At 34.7% G+C, this 21,906-nt stretch overlaps 1 protein-coding gene across 1 annotated transcript in view; it reads left to right on the top strand.

Annotated features, from left to right (window-relative positions):
- Nucleotides 1–21,906, top strand: part of GLS (glutaminase) — an 87,701-nt gene that overhangs the window by 32,396 nt on the left and 33,399 nt on the right. The window contains exons 5-10 of the mRNA XM_009334212.1: nt 2,720–2,849; nt 3,573–3,652; nt 5,612–5,775; nt 12,810–12,868; nt 20,525–20,557; nt 20,813–20,871. Coding sequence (XP_009332487.1) covers nt 2,720–2,849; nt 3,573–3,652; nt 5,612–5,775; nt 12,810–12,868; nt 20,525–20,557; nt 20,813–20,871 — 525 coding nt within the window. The remainder of the gene's footprint in view (nt 1–2,719; nt 2,850–3,572; nt 3,653–5,611; nt 5,776–12,809; nt 12,869–20,524; nt 20,558–20,812; nt 20,872–21,906) is intronic.

Genomic DNA, 21,906 nt, shown 5'->3' with positions numbered 1-21,906 from the left:
AATAACTAGAAATTCGAGCCAGAACTTGAAAAAGAATGGATAAATGTAGCAAGTTATATGATAAAGGAAACAAAGTAATCCTAACTTTATGCTAGAGACCAAAGATTCAGTTTCCAAAAAAACCCCCAAACTGTTACTTTCAGGTTATACAAGTCACTGAAAGTTGTTACAGATCATAAGACTTAAAGTTGGGTTAGGAGGATTAGGATGCATCAGGGAATTTTTATAGTTTGAAAAGGTGTGTTTTAAAATGGGGGAAGAAGTGCTTGGATTGGGATTTGGCAAGACAGAATTTTTTGGGGTGAGATTATAAAGTTTCGAGAGATGGAAGAATTTGAGGTGGGAAGTTTTTAGTGTACCTATCTTGAACACTGCTGAAGTATGTGGGGGATAAGGGCTACGTTGTTCATAAAATTTGACTGTAGAAAGATTTTTATTTATCAATATATTCATTTACTTACATTCCTCCCTGCGATCTTTTTCTACTGCTCCACTTCTCCTGAGCCTCAGACCGTTCGTCTCCGGAGGGTTACCTGGAACATAAACCAGTTAGAAACTCTGGTGGGGAGGAGATGTCAGTTGCAGAATATTAGAGGCTGTCAAGGCTAGTGTCCTCTGTTGACTGCAAACATTACTGCCATGTTAATTGGAGCTTACTAAGATACCTGTCATTTTGTCCATGCAGTAATTGTTCCGAATACCCATTAATTGAACCCCCCATGTTTAATGTCTGTGAATTCATATGATTTGCCTGGGTTAAGGAGTACCAGGATAAATGCCCAGACACTGACCTCGTCAGAAGTCTGGGGATAATAACTTCTTGCAGAAATAGGTAATGCCCTTAACCAGCATAGCTATTTCTGCAGTGAGTTTCAATCTCTAGCTTAAAATGATTGAATTATTGAAGTGAGCATCCTAGACTTGGTGTGAATTGGTAAGTGTATAAACACCCTTCCTGTTTCAGAAACATAATGTGGTGTCAGAGGACTGTATTTCAGTGCATACTGCCTTCTTGTTGTTTTCCACACTTTGTATTCTTGAGTTGTTCTAATAGGTTTAGGTGAACTTCAAATTATTTTTTTTTCTTACAAGGGTGCTTAATGCTGTCCAGGTGATTCAGACAACGCAGAAGTGCATCTGAAGGTTGTTATTCCTTCTGCACACATAGCTGCCATAACTTATTAATTACTTTGAAGTGCTGTTGTTGCAGCTGGAGTAGGTAACTGTAATTGGAGGCTGCTGGGAACAAAATTGAACGGGATTTTTTGCAAGATATGTAAAAAAGGAGTGGATAAGCATGACAAAATACAACAAAACCAACTCAATTGCTATTTTAACATAGACTAATGAAGCAACTTATTACAGACAGACCAATTCCTAAGATGCCAATGTGTACAATGGAAACTTCTCTGCTGTTTTTCTTTCACTCTTGGAGTGTAGCACCTACCAGCATTGAAATGGTTGTCAGTTGAATTTGAGATAAAGCCTCCTAAGTACAAAGGAGTTCAAGCTGAAGCTTTAAAAAAAGAGAGGGGGATTCAAAGGGAACATAATTCTGTTCACTGGTCTTCATGCAACTTCATTTTGAACTGATAATGACTTTTAATAATAGAATTATTGGAAGTATCTATTCCAAGTGCAAGTATTTCCCTAAAAATTAATTTTTTTTACTTTTCTGAATAAGTCTTCATTGGAAGGATATGTGCTCATTTGTAATATGGGCCTAGATGTTCCTAGCTTTCCATTTGCCTGAATTAACAGTTTGTTTCTGCATAGTATGAACACATTAACGAAATTGTTTGGTGTTAAACCTTCCTTTCTTTTCCCTGCACTGGGATAGGGCTGTTAATACCCTTTATCAGGTCATATTTCAACTGACGTGATAATGGCTCCCAATTCCCACTCCTGCTCACTCCCCACCCACAGGCACACCACTTTAAGCAGCATGTCTCAGCTTGTGTTTTGATCCTTCCCTTCTGTCTGTTTCTCCTAGATAAGTCCTTTCCTTTTTACCTCATCAGTTTTTTAAACGTACCAGATGGGCTGATGTTCAGAGGGTGTGGGCGATAGTGTATTGTGGGTTAAAAGGCAGCAAAGATTCCTTAACCGGTGATAGTTTGAAGCAAGAGACTTGCAGTACTGCTTACTGTTAACTTTTGTTTAGTTTAGAAGATATTATTGAGTACTTCCACAGGGTTTTGTTCTTACTAGAGTGGAAACTCATTCCAGTTTGGTCATTGGCAGGGTTTTTGTTCAGTTCACGGTGAAACCAGTTGGAAGTGAGAGAAACCACTCCTGAACCTCAGAAGTCCGATCTAACTCTGAAATTAGCACTTAGGACAAGAGCTGGGTTAAGTGGCTGTCACGTCTTGATCCTGAGAAATGGGTGGCTTAGATCCCTTTTGCAAGCTTAGATGCTACTCGAAGGCAAATCGATAGTACCTTGCAGTACAACCTTACAGTTGAAACTTCAAGTAAGGGCTTTAAATAAAAAAGCATAAAAGCAAATGCAATTAAACCATTTTAAATATATTTTTAAAATTATTTATAACTTATGGAGTGGAAAACTGAATAGTCTTTCTAGTAAAGACCTGTTCTTGTAGGCATATAACTTCAAGGGACTGATGATCCTTATTTAAATAGCATGTAATTGCTGCTTAAGTAGGCTTTTTGGCAGTACTTTGTCAAAATACTAATAAACTTCTTTAACTTTTTACAGGTGTGTACAAAGTAATATTGTGTTGCTTACTCAAGCTTTCAGGAGGAAGTTTGTCATTCCAGATTTTATGTCGTTTACTTCACATATTGATGAGTTATATGAAAGTGCTAAAAAACAATCTGGAGGAAAGGTAACCTGTTTGTAAATTCAACTTCAAACTTCTACAGGTTTCTTGATATTAAGCAAATATATTTGTTAAGTAGACAGATTTTTCTTAACTTTTTTAGCAAAATGTTAAACTGATAATTCGATAAAACAGTTTTGGAAGTTCAGTTATGTCTGCAACTTGTAAACCATGTTAGAAATAAAGGTCATTACCTCTAACAATCATAAACAGTTTTGAGGTTAAAAAGAGAAAATAGTGTTGTTCGTTCTTTATTTTACATGAACTATAAAACTGCTATGTAATTTGTCAGACTAAACTTAGTCTATAAAAGGATCATGCTATTCTACACAACTGCCTGGGTTGTGTGACAGAAATAGTTGTTAACACCATACCTATGTTAGTAATTAAAGTTTATTCTGGTGCTTATTTTCAACAAATAAATTGAAAAGCCCCAAACTTTGTTACGAGCTAAAGTTTTATATAATACGAAAATGCTAAACGTGCCGTAACATAGAACATGTGCTGAAGTTTGTATTTTCATTGAAAAAATATTTTATTTGATAATGACCTAGTGAATGTAATATTTTTTAATGAACTTTTAGATATAGTAGGTGATTATTAGTGGAATAATTCAGTTGTAACTTGTGTATCTTTTCCACTGGCATTTATTTTAATTAACATATGTTAACATATAGTTAAATATTTTGGACGTTGTAATGTCTCTGTTTTTATTTCACGTCGTTATAGGTTGCTGACTATATTCCACAACTGGCCAAGTTCAGCCCTGATTTGTGGGGTGTGTCGCTTTGCACAGTGGATGGACAGAGGTATATTCTAACTTTTAGATTTTACTGTTTCAATTATTTAAACTGTCTGACATTGTGAGGAGCAGAGAGTTGGACTCAATGATCCTTACGGGTCCCTTCCAACCTGAGATATTCTACGATTCTATGATATACAGCACTTCATGATATCTCATGGTTTAATAAAGAAAAAGCTTTATTGGAGTTGCTTAAGAAGTGAAATCCACTTGGTCATCTTTCTTAACATTTTTTCAACTTCTCTGTTGAAGCTGAATTATTTTGCTATTATTATAAAATATTGTTTAAATAGTATTTGTAAATACTATATTTAAAGCTAGATTATATTGTGCTTATGATCCAAACACAGTAATGAAGCTGTGGGTAATTCCAGTGATAATCAAAGGACAAGATAGAGACAATGCTTACGAAGTTGAAGAGCTTTGTCTAATAGAACCCATGCCTTGAGCTATGTTATTTTTTCTGTAAGTCATGATGTACTTAAAATGTAGAAAAGGAACTAACTTTTAATGTTCTTACTGGAGCGTTATTATATGATCACTATACGTCACTGAAACAACTTAGATCCATGTTCTTTAAAAAGAAAATGAAGATGTGGAAACTGGACAGAACTTAACATGATTTTGCTTTTCACGTTTATTAAACTTTCTCCTGTAAGGGTGTATATAGGTCTTAGATATAGCTAGAGTGATTTTATTTTTATTGAATAGTGACTCAGTGTAGCAGAGACAGTTATGAGCCCAAGTGTAAAAGAGCATCTCACACCATCTAGCTGAGAAGAAAGGTGAACTACTCTGTGCCCACCTTTGGGACTAGACAACGAGATGCTCATCAGCTTGCATGTCTCTGTCCTGCAGTTTGATATAGTCATACTGCATATCCTGAGTGCCATAACTTTTAGGTATTTGGTGTGTCCCAAATGAATGGGGCATTCTTGAGAGAGCATCAGACTTGCTTATGGTGACTGTGGATTGGGGATAATTTTAATGTGATGATCTGTATGCTTGTTTCTTATTAGCCATATGCTCTATAATCTCTAGAGGAAGAGCTGTGAGTTGAAGTATTTTTCAGCTCCCTGCTTAAGTGTCTGAATTATAATTTATTCGTAGTAAAACAGTTTTAAAAGTAAACATGTTCTCCTTTTTGAATATTTTAAATGAGCATTTTGCTTTGTTTTGAATATTATAACATGTACTAATGAAAGTTTTTATAATGCTAATTTTTGTAATGTTTAATGTTGTGTAATGTTAGTTTTTATAATGCCAAAATGGCTTTGTGAGTTTCTCTGAAATCTTCTCACATTTTCTGCAAAGAAAAGAAGCAAATACACTTCTGATTTTGCCATCAGACAAGTGGTTGCATGGAGCCTTTTGCTCTAGATGGGGCATATGCTGCTTGTATGAGTCATTCTTCGATGCAGTCTGACTTAGATGTTGAAAGTAAACTTTCCAAAAGATAACATCTAATAATTGTAGTAAAATACCTATGCCATTATCAAAGGGAATGTAAATACAGCTATATAATTATTGCCCTTAAATTCCAAAACTGAATCGGGTCTCATCTTCTTTTCATATAGACACAAATATGTATAGTGCCTATATTCAGATCATACCCTTTTGAGTATGTGGTTTGCAATTGAGTAGGGTAAGTGTGGTAACAGAGCTCTGAGGTGATTTTTTGCTCTAGTACAAACCCATTTCTGAACTTGCTTTTATTTTGTTACATCTGCAGCAATCGCCAGCCAAGTGACTTTGTTATGCTTAGCTTATGGAGGCAATTGTTAAAACCTTTAAATCTTTTTGTTCTGTTCTTCAAAATGAGACATAATAATATGCTTTTGGTTTTTTGGGTGTTTCTGTTAATAGTCCTAGTAGTAGGTTGAAGAATAAATGAAGCATTTAAGACTCTACTTGCCACAGCTGGCAAACAGGAAATTTCAAACCTCTTCATCTGTGTTTTTCCCAGGCATTCTGTTGGCGATACCAAAGTTCCATTTTGTCTGCAGTCCTGTGTAAAGCCTTTGAAATACGCTATTGCTGTTAATGATCTTGGCACAGAGTATGTGCACAGATATGTTGGTAAAGAGCCTAGTGGATTAAGATTCAACAAACTGTTCCTGAATGAAGATGGTAAGAGATATATAATACTTAATAATGCAAATACTCCATTTTAGAAAATTATAAAACAAGCTACACAGTTTTTTTCAGTCTTTCCATTTTACTGTATCCTCTTAAGTCTTATTATTAGACAGTGTCCCAAAATATTTTGCCATCAGCAAGGTAGGCTTATCCTTTGTCACTCACTTTTGCCTAATTTAGAATGCTAGTAGAAGATGCTTTATCACTTCTGTTCTATTTGCTAGTATCCAGCTGTAGGAAAAAACAAAGAATTTTGATAATGCAGGTATTTGAAATGTATATTTATTTAGTTGAGTTGGTAGCAAGTGTTCCTTAATCATGCCTTCTGTAAATGAAAGAATCAAAGATGTTAAATTGATTTTAAGAAACATGTATATCACTTCCCTTCTCAGCCCTCTGAGAAGCAGGTGCTGGTGCCAAAGGCCAGCGCTGGCTAGTTTCCAGAAGGCAAAATTGAACACATCTTCCCACAGATTATTCTAAACTGAATTTGGCTATTGATTCAAAACAATGTTTTTATTTTGTTTTTTTTTCCTGTGGCAGGAGTGCTTTAGCAAGAATTTCTCATACAGTACTTATCTAGATCATATCTTTTTTTATATTATATTAATTCTCAAGCATAAAAATGTTGTTTTTAAAAACGTTATGGCAAAAATCTGAGAAGGATGACTCACGTGGCCTTAGAGGAAATACTGGTTGTTATCTCTGAAGAACAAATGTTTCTTCTAGTAGATCCTTCTCAATAAGAACAGACAATGTTTCTGTTGCCATGGTATTGCAATTAATATTTAATTAACAGCATAAGGCTTGGATGATACTTTCATCAAGGACTGTATTGAATTCTGACTTAAATATCTATATTATTAATATAGAAATGATACATAATTATATTTAGTACATACCTTAAAATCATCATTGCAAACTAAACTGTCAAGATCTATGTTATTTCTATGTCTTCTTTTTTTTATGTTAGTAAGTGGTAATGAAATACCAACATGTGTATATATCTCCAAGAGGGAATTAAGCATTTTGTCAAGCTTTGTCTTCTTTTTGCTTTCCTAGTTTTTCCAAATACAATGTCGTACAGTGTGAAGAAGACTGCCTTTCATGTCATAAGAAAGTTTTCATATAAAAAAAAGTTTTGATGGTGCTCAAAATTGGCCATTTTTTCCTTTTGATCAAGATAGGTGTTCTGGTTTATTTATTTATTTATTTTTAATGAAATGACAAAGTATACTAGTTATTTTCTTCTTTTTATTGCTACTTTTAAAGTTGAACTATGAGAGAAGATTAATTGTTAGGCTGTGGTTTCTTATGATATTACTGTTAGACTTTAAGAGTGTTTATATAAGACTGTTATGCAATAAAGGAATTGAGATTATTGAAAGTTTGACCAGTGTGCATGAAGTTAATAGAGAGGACTAATTCACATGATGGAAATTTTAAGTACGTGCATGTGTGGCTGATATAACCGACATGAGAAAAATGTGTTAGAACTAACCCGAACAGCCTTTTATCTATACAGTCCTTAAACAAAGACTAAAACAGAAGGTAGAAGTCAAATAGGAACATTTCAGTTACAGGGAGAGAAAGGGAAGTTGAGTTTCTGTGAGTGAAGGAGGAGGGAAGAAGGGATTACACTTTACTTGTAGATTTAAATTGATGTATGGAGTTTGGATGTGCAGAGTATTTGGCAGTTTGAATATACATAACTACTTTAAAGATCAGATTTGAAAATAAATATATATAATACAGATATTTAATCTATTTGGTTTCTAATTATTCTGATATAGTTGAATTTCATGTTTGTAATCAGGATTTTATGAAGCGATATGCCGGTATTTGAAAACTAGTTAGACATGCATCTGAAGCTACTTTTTATACTTACTACATTAAAGATTCCTAAAACGGGGTGTTCTTTCATTTCTTTGTTTACTAGTATTGAGATTCAAGCTGGAAAGAATGGAGGATATTACAGGACAATTTTAAATCATAGCTAAAAATGCCAACTTATAACAAAAGTGTTACTAAGAATCATACATTTTGAGTAAGAACTGTGCTGTGCAACGGAAATCTGGAAACTTCCGCAGCCTTGTGAATATTCAATTTTAAAACTTTTTTTATCAAAGGGAACATATGGCCTATTGAACAATTCAGATTTCTGGAGGACTAAAGCAATTCCCATGCTAATTAAAAACAGATTATTCTAGTTGATTGAAGTAGATCAAGAATTTTACATAGTAAAATCTGTCTGAAATAGGCATCATCAGGAGTAATTTTTATGGCCATTGAGCAGTTTGCGGGTTTTTTCATGCCTATTGATAATGATGCAACATGTCTGACAATACCTGTATATATGTGCAGTTAATATCTCTCATCCATACATGGGACCTTCTCTTGTTGATAATTATTTGTAGAATTAGTCCAGTAATATAGTTGTTTGTAGAACTTAGTCCGGTAATAAGTGTTGCATTGTAATTGAATGAGGGATTGCCAGGAAATCATTTATTCTGCTGAAGGATTTTGTTAACTAAAGATGGAATTCTTTAAGTTTTTGTATTGGACAAACACATTTTGATGTCATTCCAGAAAGAATTTGCCATGATTAACTGTTCTGTGTATTAAAATGTCTGTATTGTGTATGTGTGGCAACCTTTGCTTTCTGTGCTCAAAGACTGCAAGCCAGTCATACGAGAAAAGCCTAAGGCCAATGGTGGACCAAAAAGGTCAGAAGAACTGGCAGAAGAAAAGCACTGTAATTTGAGCTTATTAGGGAAAAGGTCTAGTTCGCATATGGCATAATTGCATGGCAGGTTGCTGGAGCAATCGTGCTAATTGTCAAGCAGCTTTGAGGTATTAAAAAAATACATATTTTCCACCATTCAATAGTGATGTCCAGTGGAGGGATTTTTAGGTAACTAAATAAATTATATTTTATTTTGAATTTAGATATAACTGTTAAATATATTGCAGTTCTGTATGTAAAGGACTGTTCTAGACAAGTATCCTTTCCACAGGAGAAACAGAGCACTGTGTTGGAGAAGAATATATTTACTATTCAGAGGCTGTTAGGTGGGTTGTTTATGGAAGAGGCAAATTGTTGAATCAGTGCTAGATTTAACCGGCGCACCCCAGTTAAAGTCAAAGGGTTATTATGACTTGTGCTTTTCATTAAGGATAAAAACATGAATTTACTCCAAAGTATAATGAGATAATAGAGCAATATAAGAGACTTTCAGAGAAGCAGCGTAAAAGATTTTTTTGCAGTCTGAGCAGATCATTGCCGTTATTACTTGATTGTATATATAGAGTGTATGTGTGTGTGTTTGTTTTTAGTGATGTGTGTCAGTTAGCTTTGCGGAGTTTGATACCTCTTTCTAAAGATCAATAGATGAGTTTGTTCACCTCTTTGGCAAACTGTTGCAGTTATAGTATCAATTTTCATTCCTTGCAATTATAGTATCAATCTTCATTTCTTGTTGTTGTACAATGTGGAATCCCCTTGCTGATGGCACCCACTGTGAGGTAAATCAATAGTTGCTGCTGCTTTAGGAGGAGACCTATGTATGACTTTCCTTAAAAATTGAGGTAGTGTCAGAACCTACACATCCCTAAGAGGTGAAAAAATAGCTGGGAATGGAAGTAGTATTGACGGGAATGGAAGACGTTTCTTCTTTGAAATTAGCAGGAATCTTTCAGAATGTAAGATTTTATTTAGGCGTCTTGGCCCTTAAAAAAGGCCGGTATATCTTAAGTCTGTGGAGAGGTTCTTCATTGTAGAATAGGATAGTATAGTTCTGTTGGAAGGGACCTGCAACAATCGTCTAGTCCAACTGCCTGACCATTTCAGGGCTGACTAAAAGTTAAAGCATACTATTAGGGCATTGTTCAAATGCCCTTAAACACTTAAGCACTGACAGGCTTGATGCATCAACCACCTCTCAAGAAGCCTGTAGCTATTGTGGCAAGATAGAAAGGTTATCTGTCAATTACAGATATCTACGTATGGGAAGTGTTTGGATAGCATTATCTGGTGCTATCCAGATGTCCTGGTTTTGGCTGGGATAGAGTTAATAGATAATACTGAAAATTGCTTTCCTGGGACCTGGATATCCTGATGGGGTTTATTCTGCTTAGGAGAGGCAGCGGTGGATTAATGGAAGGTGTCCTAGTTGGCTCTGTGATGTGCTGGTGTTAGGCAGCAGTAGGATAGACCTTCAAAGAAGAGCTTTTGTTAGTGTGTGGTAAGCCACGCTGCTGTACCTCCCCATAGCTGTTAAGGCTCCAGCAATGATTGTTTCTTGTTGACTCGTCAAGGGGGGGGGCAAAACACGACTTCATTTGAGAAGCACATTCAGAAGAGTCCATGTTTCCTTTCACTAGAAGGTTCTTGCCATTCTTCATGTGAGGTCAGCACATGGTTTTGTGTTGGTTGTAAAGTGGCCAGAACTGGTACATGTAGTTTGAGATGTTAAGCGGCAAGAGACGGGAATCTTCAGAGTAGAGGAAAAGGTAACCAAGAATGCCTTGTGACACTGGAGGTAAGTGGTGACATCTTCAAGGAAATGAGATGCAATAGAATTTCTGAGGGTGTATTCCGTTATGGGGACTTACCACATTGATAAGCTTTTGGGTTGCTGAATGCTAAATAAACATTACGCATCCTTTTTATTCAAATATACATGTGATGTGGGGTTTGTGATTTTTCTTTTTTTTTTTTTTCCTTATACTGTGTGGCAGATTGAAACCATAGAGATGTGCAGAAGAATCGAGAGCAAAACCTTTATTAAAATACTTTTAGAATGGGTTGTATATGATTAAGTTGTTAATGTGTTTATGGACTAGAATGATACCTGCTGTTGATGAGAGGAAGTTAGAAAAAAGGGTGAAGCAAGAAATTAGGGTGACAGTGTGTTCTCATCGTGCATGAGGCCAATGTTGTGATGGACTATGTGTCCGGAGTTGGGATCCCCAGTTCAAGGAGAATATTGAAAAACTGGAAGGGGCTTCAGTGGAGGGCTGCCAAGGCGCTGTGGGGTCCAGGGCACATAACTCCCAAGGAGCAGTTGAAAGGGGGGGTTAAGGGCTCCCCTGAGAGCGACTTAAAACTCTTCAAGAGGAATTGCAAAGGTGAAGATTTGTGTAACTCTTCTTGGCAGTGGCAGATGATATAACAAGGGCCAGTGGCCCCACACTGTGGCTTGGGAGGCGCAGGTTGGATGTTAGGGTAAACTTGTAATCTAGGAGGAACAGGATGCCTAGAGAGGTAGAGGATTTGCCATGTTTGGAGGCTTTCAAGACTCAGCTAATAAAGGCATGACTGACCTCAGGTAACCTTGGCAATAGCCTTGCTTTGAGTGGGAGGGTGGAGGAGATGACCTCCAGATGTCCCTTCTGGCCAGCAGTCTGTGATGCTGTGAATAGTCATTTGACTTGTAACATTTTTGACTGGTGTTCAGGTTTTAGGTCCCAAAGGAGAGACAGAGTTAGGAAGCTATGGAAATGCTACATTTTTGCTACTTAGAATCTGGTTTTAATCAAAACAAATATATTTGACCCAGGTTACTTGCATTATTGACACGAGTAGAATGAGATGTTCGATATAGGTGGGTTTTAAGTACAATTAGATGAAATGAGAACAATTCATGAGTTGCAGAAAGATAAGGAATGGCTCTAACAACTTTAAAAATAATACTAGAGATGTTAAGTTTGTGTTTTAGGGGAGCTTCACTTTTTTGGACAGAAGGTATTGGTCTTACCTTTTCACTAATAGAATAACTTGATTTTTTAAATTAAAAAATTTAAAAAAATTTTTAAAAGTTTATTAAAAGTTCATTTTAATATTGACTTTCTGAAAAACACTAAAAGGATCTTAGATGATTAGTTTTTGGAGATTATCTGGTAGTCATAGATGGCTAACACCATGACCAGTGTAATTTTCGTGTGTGTGCCTGTAGGTACTGTGAATATCAGACTAATCTCCAAAAAGCAATTGTCTCAAATTCCTTTTAGTGTGCGTGTGTGTGTATTATATATAAAAATAGTGAACACTGTGGTTTTTTTGAATGAATATTTTTTCAAATCTGGAGATAAGCAAAGTAACAGCAAATAAATAGAATTCAAACCTGTTACAATATTAATGTATTGAGAATCGGTTGAGGTTTTCAGACACCAGAACCCTCCAAAAATCAGACACTACAAGGCACTACAAAAATGTCAGTTTAAAAAAAACCAAAACTGTAGGAGGTAGATGTTGATGAATGGAAACTTGTATTTGGGAAAAGTAGTCAGCTGATCAGGAAAGCTTTTGGAAAAAGGAGGAGGGGAAAAAAAAAAGGTGATTCATTCACATGAGCAGCCAAGAATGACTGGGAATGCAAAAATACTCTTAATATGGAGATTAGTGATAACAAGAAAAACTTAAATGTAGCAGGTATATGCAAGTCAATTTTAAAGTTAAATTAAAATTAGTAAGTTAAATTCTAGTGAGGATGAGTAAATTGTTATTTGTATTTCAGCAGCTGCCAACAGAAACCTCTGATTCTTAAAAAGAATTAGGATTTTGTATTTATGTACAGCAATCAGGAAATTCAAGAACTGGAATTCTCTTTTATTTTAAAGGACTTGTTTGAACACTTTTGAAATCACTGAGGCTTGGTAACTTGGAGAAAAATTGGAATGTCCCTTAGGGGTTGTTCCACTTGCAACTGTTGCATTGATCAAATCTCAGAACACTGGAGAGGATTGAAAATTTTCACAAAAAGAAGTGATGCCAAACTGATTAATTTATTGGGCTGTTAAGTAGCATTAGGCTGAGTTGTTCTAAGCTGTAAAATACTTTGCTCAGAATTACAAAAAATTGTGTATAATGTTGGATTACAGTATTTTTAATTTAGGATTATATTCCATAATCATAGCTTTAAGTCATACATTAATATTTACCATTTTTCACTTTAACACTTGACTGGTTTTGTTTGATAAATGTGTCTTGGGATATATCTGTAACTGAAAACTTTCTTTCACAGACAGGCCTCATAACCCTATGGTGAATGCTGGAGCAATTGTGATCACGTCTTTAATCAAGGTAAAAAGTTCATTTCTAGTTTCTCTCAGAGTATTTTAATAGAATGTAGAAAAAGTACCTTGTACAGATTATGAAGTGTTTTCATTTTATGTGTGCAATATCTGATGGCAGTTTACTCATTAGCAGGTAGACAAGCTGTTACTATTTTGGAAATAGTAACACTTCTGAACAACTGCAATATTAGACTAGCAATTTTTAAAAAGTAACAGTGCAGGGGAAAGACTCTCTTTTTCCTTAGTGTTTTTACTTTTATTTGGTTTCCTTCTTTAACTGCACAACACTTGATATTCTCTTGAGAGAATTGCCTCATACTTGTTAAATGCTAAGAGTATGTCCTCAGGAATATACTTTATAGCACTCAGAAATATGTTTCTGAATGTCTAATGCTCTTATATAGCATAAAGTTACAAGAGTATTTCTTGCTGTGCAGAGGAAATGAAGATGCTATAATTTGTACGGGAGCAATGCAACTATATTCGCACGTCAGTCTTAATACTGAATTTGTCCACTATTAACACACTGTACAACTAAATTAAGTTTAACTACTGTTGCGTAGCTTCTGTTGGAGTGTTAAATGTGCTTGCTTAAATAAGTGTATTTGGAAACAGTTACCTGTATTTTGCTGAGTAAACCATAGCTGAATAATGACTTAACATCTTTAGTCCATGATCTTGCGACTTTTAGAAAGCTGTATTTTATTTTCCCTTAGAATAGCTGTATATATCTCTTGAAGTTGTAAATGGCGTAAATTCCATGTAATGCTAATTTTTGCCAGATACTTTGCTTGTATTTTCTGCCATTTTTTGGTAGCCACAGGTACAAAAAACTTTTTTTTTTTAAGGGTACCTGCTTAGAATTGTGGGGAACATGTCAGTCCCCTGGAGTTTTGAAGTAGAAAACTTAATACTGTCACTTCAGTGGTGTAAAAATCTTGTTTACAGCCTTTGTCTTGGTTATGTTTCAAAGTCCATTAGCTACAGTGTGTTTCCTACCTCCTATTTCCAAATGGCTGATTTTGAAATTACTTAGATCATGATTTTCTGTTATTTTATATTTAAAGAAGGTGTAAGAACTCCTGCTTAAAGACATTTATCTTTAATAGCTGTAGGTGAAAGAAAATGGCCTTAAGTATGACAGGTAAATTTATTCACATTTAATATTTTTTGAAGGTTGACTGAGCATTGAAATTCACTTGGATAATAGTGAATTTTAAAATCTGACAACACGTTTGTCTGAACTGTCAAAATGTTAGTCCTACTACAACATGCCCTACTGGTCATAAGGCAAAACACAAGCATGTGCCTCTTGCAGAAGGCACATAGTTCTTGATAAATCATGTACTTCTAAATAGATAAGATGGATTTGTTTACTGCATGCAACTGTGATATTTGTTAGAAGGTTGGGGGATTGTTTTTGCTGTTTTTTTTAATTTTTATTTATTTTTCTCTGTAATGTTCTTATGAAGAGTATTGCATTGCACTGACATTTTTGCATGTGGTAACTGCACGTCTAATGGACGCATATCATACTTCTCACACTCCATTATTTGTTTTCAGTGTGATTAAAATGTAGATTACTTTATGTACTGCTTCCACTAAGATACCATTTATCATTTGAATAACTAACCAAAATAAACATATTCTGAAGAAAATTACATAGAGGGTCACAGGTACAAAGTTACTTAATAGTTGTGTTTTTTGTGAAATAACTTCTTTACAATTTGCAACTTAACAGTATTCCTACTAACTATTCAGTGATTTAAGTAACTCACATTTATATTTGATCTAATCTAAGACCTACTTTTTTCTGGAAAAGGTGGTTTCATTATCCTGTGTTTTGCCCTCACTTCCTCTGCATTCATTCTGTTTATTTAAGGCGTTACTTGCATATCTTGAAGACTGTGTGTGGCTCCTAGAGTCCCAAGAAAATTAAGGGATTATTAAACATAGTCAAATTCACCATGTATGACAGATTTATCTAATGATAGCATGTTGATAGCTATGGAGAGACTGTTGCTGTATTTCAGTGTTAAGAATGCTTTTACCTCCTTTGATATTCATTATTTTATCTCTTTCTGAGAAATTGATGTAAGAAGTCTTTCAAAATTTCCATACATTGTACTGAATTTAGTAGTTGTTAGTATGCATGATCTTGCACACAACCGCCCTTAGAATCTGACATAAATTATGATTACTTGTGGATAAGAGATGACGCTTGGAGTAATCTTTTTGTCAGCATATGTAATATGTTAACATTTTAGGGGAAAAAAGGGTTCTTAGCATCACATACCCAGTTCTGACTGCCTTAAGAATTTGGTGTATGCACCTTGGAAAAGAGCATAGACCTAAACTGTAATGTTATGTTTAGTCCTTGCTATTCGTAATAATAAATAATAACGCGTATGTGCATGTTAAGTTGTACCTTTGTTTGGCTTACTTAGACATGACTATATCGTACTTTTACCAGCTTAAATGATTCTCCTACTGTCATGTGCTTGGAACTACGATGTATTTACGTTTTGGTGCCTTAACTTGTGGCTCTGTTCTAACTGTACTTGCATTACACTCCACAGACTGTTCCAGCAATTTAAAGCATGTATCTACAATAAAAATGCTTTAGCAAAAGGACATCCTGTGGGCCAGTTTTAATGAAATAAAATTTTCAAAAAACCCTAAGGACCTTTTCCCTTGTTTGTAATTGTACAGCCATTTGCCTTTATTACTAGTTACATAAATTACATAGTTATAAGAGTTTTCAAATAACTGTTATCAAAAGAAAATTGTAGTGGCAATTACAGGAGTTTGTGGAAAAGTGATATTGGATAAAATGGTAAATTCTTCCACGTCTCCAAGGAAATACAGGTGCTTGAAAGAAGAAGATTCAGCTCCTGTACAGATTTAGTACAGATTCAGTGTTCTGTAACCACGCAGCTTTCTGTACATCACATTGACTGGGAAAAGTCTTCATTGCCTGTAGTATGGATAGATTTTTAATGCTTTGATCTGTTGTTTTTTCTTAACCCTTAAACTCAGTTCTCAAAGTGTGTCAACTCCAGGAGTATCAGTGGTTGTGTCAGCAATTTCCCATTTCATCTATCTTTACTGACTGAGGAGGGTAGTGCATTAGAGGTGCAAATGAGATGAAGAGAAAGGGTCCAGAGTGAAATATGTAGCAGACGGCTGTGGAAGGAATCATCAGAGGACAAGGGATTAATCTTGAGTCATTTTTGTTGTACGCTTCAAGATTCCATCTGTAGATAAAAGCTTTCCTAGTGTAACAGCAAAGGTTTGGGCAAATACAATGTATATAAATCCTGTAAGTGCTGACAACAACATGCAGAATCGGGCACAGACAGTGACGATAGACTTAAATGCTCAGTGAAGGGAGGTATTCTATGGTGTGAATTAACGTGGGAAGCATTTAGACATGTTGGGGGGGGCATAGTAATATTCATAGTCCTTGCAAAAAATTTGGTGTACAAGAAAATGAAAATGCTGATCTTACTGACCCTGAAAAAACTTAATTCAATGAAGACTTTTCTCTTTTGTATAAAACATAAAGAGGTGTATCCGATATACTTAAGAGCTTTCTAAATATGCTTATAAGTCATAAAATAAATGAGGCAAAGAGTGGTGGAAAAACCTGTCCAGCTGTGCCAAGGGCCTGTTAGCTGTCAGGATAGTTATTAGGAAACCTATACAATTACGATCTAGTACTTGAGGCGTGGGAAAATGAATGGTTTATTGGGTTTATTTGACAATATAGTTACAATAAATAGTACAGATTTACCTTAACTGCTCTATGCTACCCACTCCAGTTATCCTTCCTGATAGACTGATGTGTAAATGAACATACATACCACTTCAAACCATGTGTTGGTGTTGTGATCTTCTCTGCCAGATACTTGTCTTTATTTTGGTTAAGTTTCTTCTCTTCCTGGGTTATTCATTTTCTTGTAGTAACTAATTTTGGATAGAATGTTTGTTCACGTTATTCTGCACTTGCTTTTTATTATAACTAAAATGTATTGGGTATTTGACACAGAATATGTAGTAGTGATATTTGAAATGACAGGTATTCAGTGGTCACATATGCAAGTATTTAATACCTGAAGGACACAAAAATAATGCTTACTTGCATTTGAAATAGCAATAGTATTGGTCTTAGTGGGTCAAATACTGTCTGTGACAGTGTGCTTTCAAGTATTTCAGAGCTGAAAATGGCATGCTAAGCAGTCGAGACACCAGTTCTCACAGAACAGGCCCAGATTAACAAATAAAATTAAAAATGTGTGTCAGTACAGAAAACTAAAATAAAGACATTAATAGTTAAGTTAATGTAAAATGCACAAATGTAAAAAAAAAAAAATTTCGTGCACTTTGACATAGTGTTATGATTTTTTTTTTTCCCCCCTGGATGTTTTCATCACAGTATAGTATTAGGTTATAAATTTGGCTTAAAAAAACTCCAGAAATTAATTCTTAAATAATCTTCTATTATTAGAAGATTATAACCTTCTCATGATTTGAATGTTTTTATTAGCTTGGCTTAGATTCAAAATTGAAAAACTACTTTAACAAGAGACACATGGTAAGAGCTTATGTGGTCTAATTGTATTAAACACTGAATGTTGATCAATGAAAAGTGGCTATTAACAACTACTCTTCTAATAAACATTGCCTGATTTTGTTGTTGCAAGCTCTGGGTAAGTATCCATGGGTCTCTTCTTTCCTATGTACATGTAGGCATGCAACCTACGCAACTGCTTGTATTTTTCTAGTAGAAATAAAAATAATATGTGTACCTTGTTTTTAAAAAAAAAAAAAAAAAAAGGAAGATCACTAAAACTTGACACAGTCAAAAAATTCAAATTTATGATCCACAGCCATAGTGTCCATTGTGGTTTTAAGTGTTTACAAGATTGTATTGAGCTATCTTCTGCAAGTTTGAATTTTTTGCCTATCAAACTGCTTCAATATTAACATTTTCAATTTCATTTTGTATTCATTTAGAAGTGTTTTTTCATATGTATATACACACAGGCATGTATACAGTAAGCGTGTATATGAACATATGTTCCAGTAAATGTACTAAGTGTTTGTGGAGTTAGTGCATGGAACATTTCCTTTGATGTTCTAGAGAGATGAATTGTATCTGAACTTAAAAATGCTTTTTAAGAAATATTGTCGCAGTGCCCCCAACCTCGTAAGCTTATACAATCAAGCTAAAAATAAGAAGCACTTGTGCAAGAACAGAAGTTTTTTTGTCTCTTGTATTTGTTTAAATTATTATGGAAAAGTTGCTCGGTATTCTGAGTGTTAGGATTTTATATTTGCAATTGAATTTTAATCATAGAATGTGTGTTGCCTCTGTGTCTCTTCAGCTTTTTAGGAGGAGCAGCATACCTCTGTCAGCTGCTGAAAGAGTGAAACTAATAGGTTGGGCTTTTTAGTCATCATGTGTATGGAAGCAAAATTTTCTGTTTTGGTTAGACGTTATGTTAAATCCCTACTGAGGTCTTGGTCATATGATTATTTAGGCAAATATTCTAGGTATACGAGCAGTCTAATTTCAGTAACAATGCTTTTGTGTTTGATATAAAGTACCTATACAAGTGTGTGGAACATCAAGGACTAAAACCGCATCATCCGAGTTAGTATACAGAAGATTTTCTTCCCAAAATACGAGATTAGATGTAAATTTTAAAAAGAAACCTTTTCTATAACAAGTTGATGTGGAAGAAGTTTGCATTGAGTCTTTTGCCCGCCAATTTTATATGCTGCTAGTAAAGCCAGGTTTTTATTGAAGGGCTAGGAATTTTTTTTCAACTGGGCAAAAAAAAAAGTGAAGTATTATGTATTTATATTTTTGCAGAAAGCATGATCCCTTTCTCCCTCTTTCTTTTTTTAACAAAAGAACTTGTTTCAATTTATTATACATGTCTAACCATACAATTATCAATGCAGCATCCCATAACTAATGCTGACCCACTTTCCCAGAAAAAGATGTTCATTGTGCATTTGAAAGGTTGAAAAGGTTTTTGTGGTTTAAATGTTGTTACATATTTTACAGCATTAGGATCTATGGAATATTTTGACAACTGCAACAGTTCAATGAAGTTGGTAATTTCTTCTTTTAATTATTTTTCATTGAACAGATTTGGAGTTAAATTTTTAAGATTTGTGTTCTGGTGTATTATACAGGAACATTTTGATGAAATGTATCATGAATTTTTTTTTATCTTATTGCAAATTAGCTAGAGATTGTTGCCTTTAAGAGTAAGGTTATTAGCCTTTAAGCATAAGGTAACCACTGGCGCATAATTTTGACAAAACGGTGTGGTGTTCTTTCAGCTAGTGATCGTACATGTATGACTGCACATCCTCTTGTTGTAGATGAGCTGATGCACGGGCTTCAAAGATTATCTGCAACACCCTAATCCACATACAGAGACTGGCTTTACGCATTTCATTAAGTAAAATACTGGTTGATATAAAGCTTCAGTTTTTTCCACTTCCTTCCCCATTCCCATACTAAACACAGTGCAAGTAGTGACTTGAATTGTTTGAAATATGTTAAAGAGAGTTTTGGTATCTAAATAGAGTATCTTTAATACTAAAATTATTTCTAAAAGCATCTTCTCCAGAGACATTGTTTCCACTTGTGTATGTGATGCCATTGTTTTTTAAACTTCCTCAAAAAATTCTACTTGGCTACTTCAAAAAACTAAAACTCCCCCCAGTAGACCATGCGTGAATTTTTTTTTACCTCCTACCCATCTTTCAATGTCTTGCTATAGGAATTTATGAAAGGTTGCCTGTCAGAGACCTGTAAAGAATTAATACATCTTTAACTGGCAGCTACTAAATTTGCGAATATTCTTAAATGGGGGGGGAAGCCCCAAAATAACACCCCTCATCCTCCCTGAAAAAAACAACCAACCAACCCTAAGAATTAAGCTTCACTAGCATCCTTATTAAGTTGGATTTAGAATTTTCCTTACATTGTTAGCACATTGATGTACTCTATGATGTAAAATTCTATTTTTCTAACTGTTTAATTTTTAATAGGTAGGACATTAATCAGATATTAATCAAAACAGGTATTTTTTGATTAAATGCAATTATTTTCATAGTAAGGGTTAACACTTTAAGTCTTCAATCTAAATTCTTAGTATGGGCACTAGCTATGGAAATACTTTAACTTCAGTAGCCTGAACTTTCCTATGCTCAGCTCTGTTGGTAATGTAAGAATACCTTTAGGTTAATAATCTATAAAAAGTTAGTGTTATCGTTATAATTATCCTGATTGTAGTTACTTTTCTATTTTTTGCTTTAACTACTACATTTACTTATGCTAAACACGTAAAGTTGAATAGAGAGCACTTAAAATAAAGCATACCTTTTTCAGTTTAAATTCATTTCCAACATACAGGTGTTTGATAAGACTCTTATAGGATTATTTAATTTAAATGATAATTAAAGATTTACTTATATAACACTAATTTTTTCATTAATATATGAAATTATTGTAGTACCTTATTCTTAATTAGCCTCATACCTTAGTTATATGCATTAAAAATCCTAATACTGTTAAGTGAACTAACTTCTTTCTTATGTTAACAATTTTTGTAAATTATTTTTTCTTTTCTTGCAGCAAGGAGCAAATAATGCAGAAAAATTTGACTACGTAAGTTAATGTTATAACATTCCTTTTTTAACTAAATTCAGTGGCAAAAGTCTTAAGATGGCAAGTGAAATTACTAAAATTTCAAATGTTTTGTCTCTATCTGTACTTGGTTATTTAAACATTTAGTGATTTGGATTGCATTTGTAAAATTGTGTTACAAGATTTAGGGTAAGGCTGGATTGAAAGTTTGTCAGTTATAACTTTTTAATGTCTGAAAATGTTAGCATGCTTTCCCCCCCCCTCTGTCTCTAACAGGTGATGCAATTCATGAATAAAATGGCTGGTAATGAGTATGTTGGATTCAGTAATGCTACGTAAGTATTTTTTATTTACTTAATGAAGTTAGATGGAAAATGCCTCAACTGATAGTTGGCCTATTGAACTTATGGCAAAGTTTAGTTATTTACATTGAAACCATCACTTCATCCCTAATATTAGAGGGTGTCTTTGGCTTAAAATTTACAAGAACTGAAGTTGTGCATGTCTCTGACATCACTGTGGCTAAATCTCACATGAAGGTGTTGGTTACCTCTTTGAAATTTCATTATTCTGTCTTAGTGCTCTGTTGGTGCTATGGCAATGAGAGCTGTAAGTGCAACTCTTATCTTCCTGGCATTCATATTAAAAATGAAACTCTGCATGTTGATGGCTGCATATCAAATGTTTAGAAAGCATACTTTATACAATTGGGACTCTTTATGCTTTTTTTTATTTTGCATATTCAATTCTTTCCTAAAACAGTTCCCCCCATTAACTCAATGTATAGCATTCCAAGAATCTTGAGACCTTTTTGAGGCAGCACTGGGAAAATCATAAAGATTCCATATAGCAGAGTTGCTTCCAGGTTGCTAACTGGCATGCACATGCAGAGAAGCAGAATGAGGTAACTAGTGTTTTTCCTGAGCTTTGTTAATGTAAAAGTGTTTACCATGGAAGGAACCAGACAGGAGAGAATTACCTACCCTTGTATCCATACAGATTCCTCCTGTAGGCTTCATCCTGAACTTCATCATCACAATAAACAGGACAGCCATCAGTCTGGTCGCTATTTGACCTGCAGCTTGATCCCCAGATTCCTCTCTAGTTTGGTCAGTGAATGACCCTTTCACTAACAGCTCACTGTGGGATGTTTCATTCCACTATAGCCTTTTTAGAAATGGTTCTAAGAGCAGGATCTTACACTTTTTTGCCTTATCTCCAAGTCAGCTTATGTATGTGTAGGTAACCAGTACTGTGTGTATTCGGATGTCAAAGCTAATTCACTCCAACTGGGTGTACTGGGGTGAGCTTCTGTGGCAATTTCTGTCCCGTTACTAGAATGTTTGTGTTCAGAAGTACTGTATCCTTTG

Source organism: Pygoscelis adeliae, unplaced genomic scaffold, assembly GCF_000699105.1.
Source record: "Pygoscelis adeliae isolate BGI_AS28 unplaced genomic scaffold, ASM69910v1 Scaffold251, whole genome shotgun sequence".
Taxonomy (NCBI): Eukaryota; Metazoa; Chordata; class Aves; order Sphenisciformes; family Spheniscidae; genus Pygoscelis; species Pygoscelis adeliae.
This window is presented reverse-complemented; position numbering and strand designations above follow the sequence as displayed.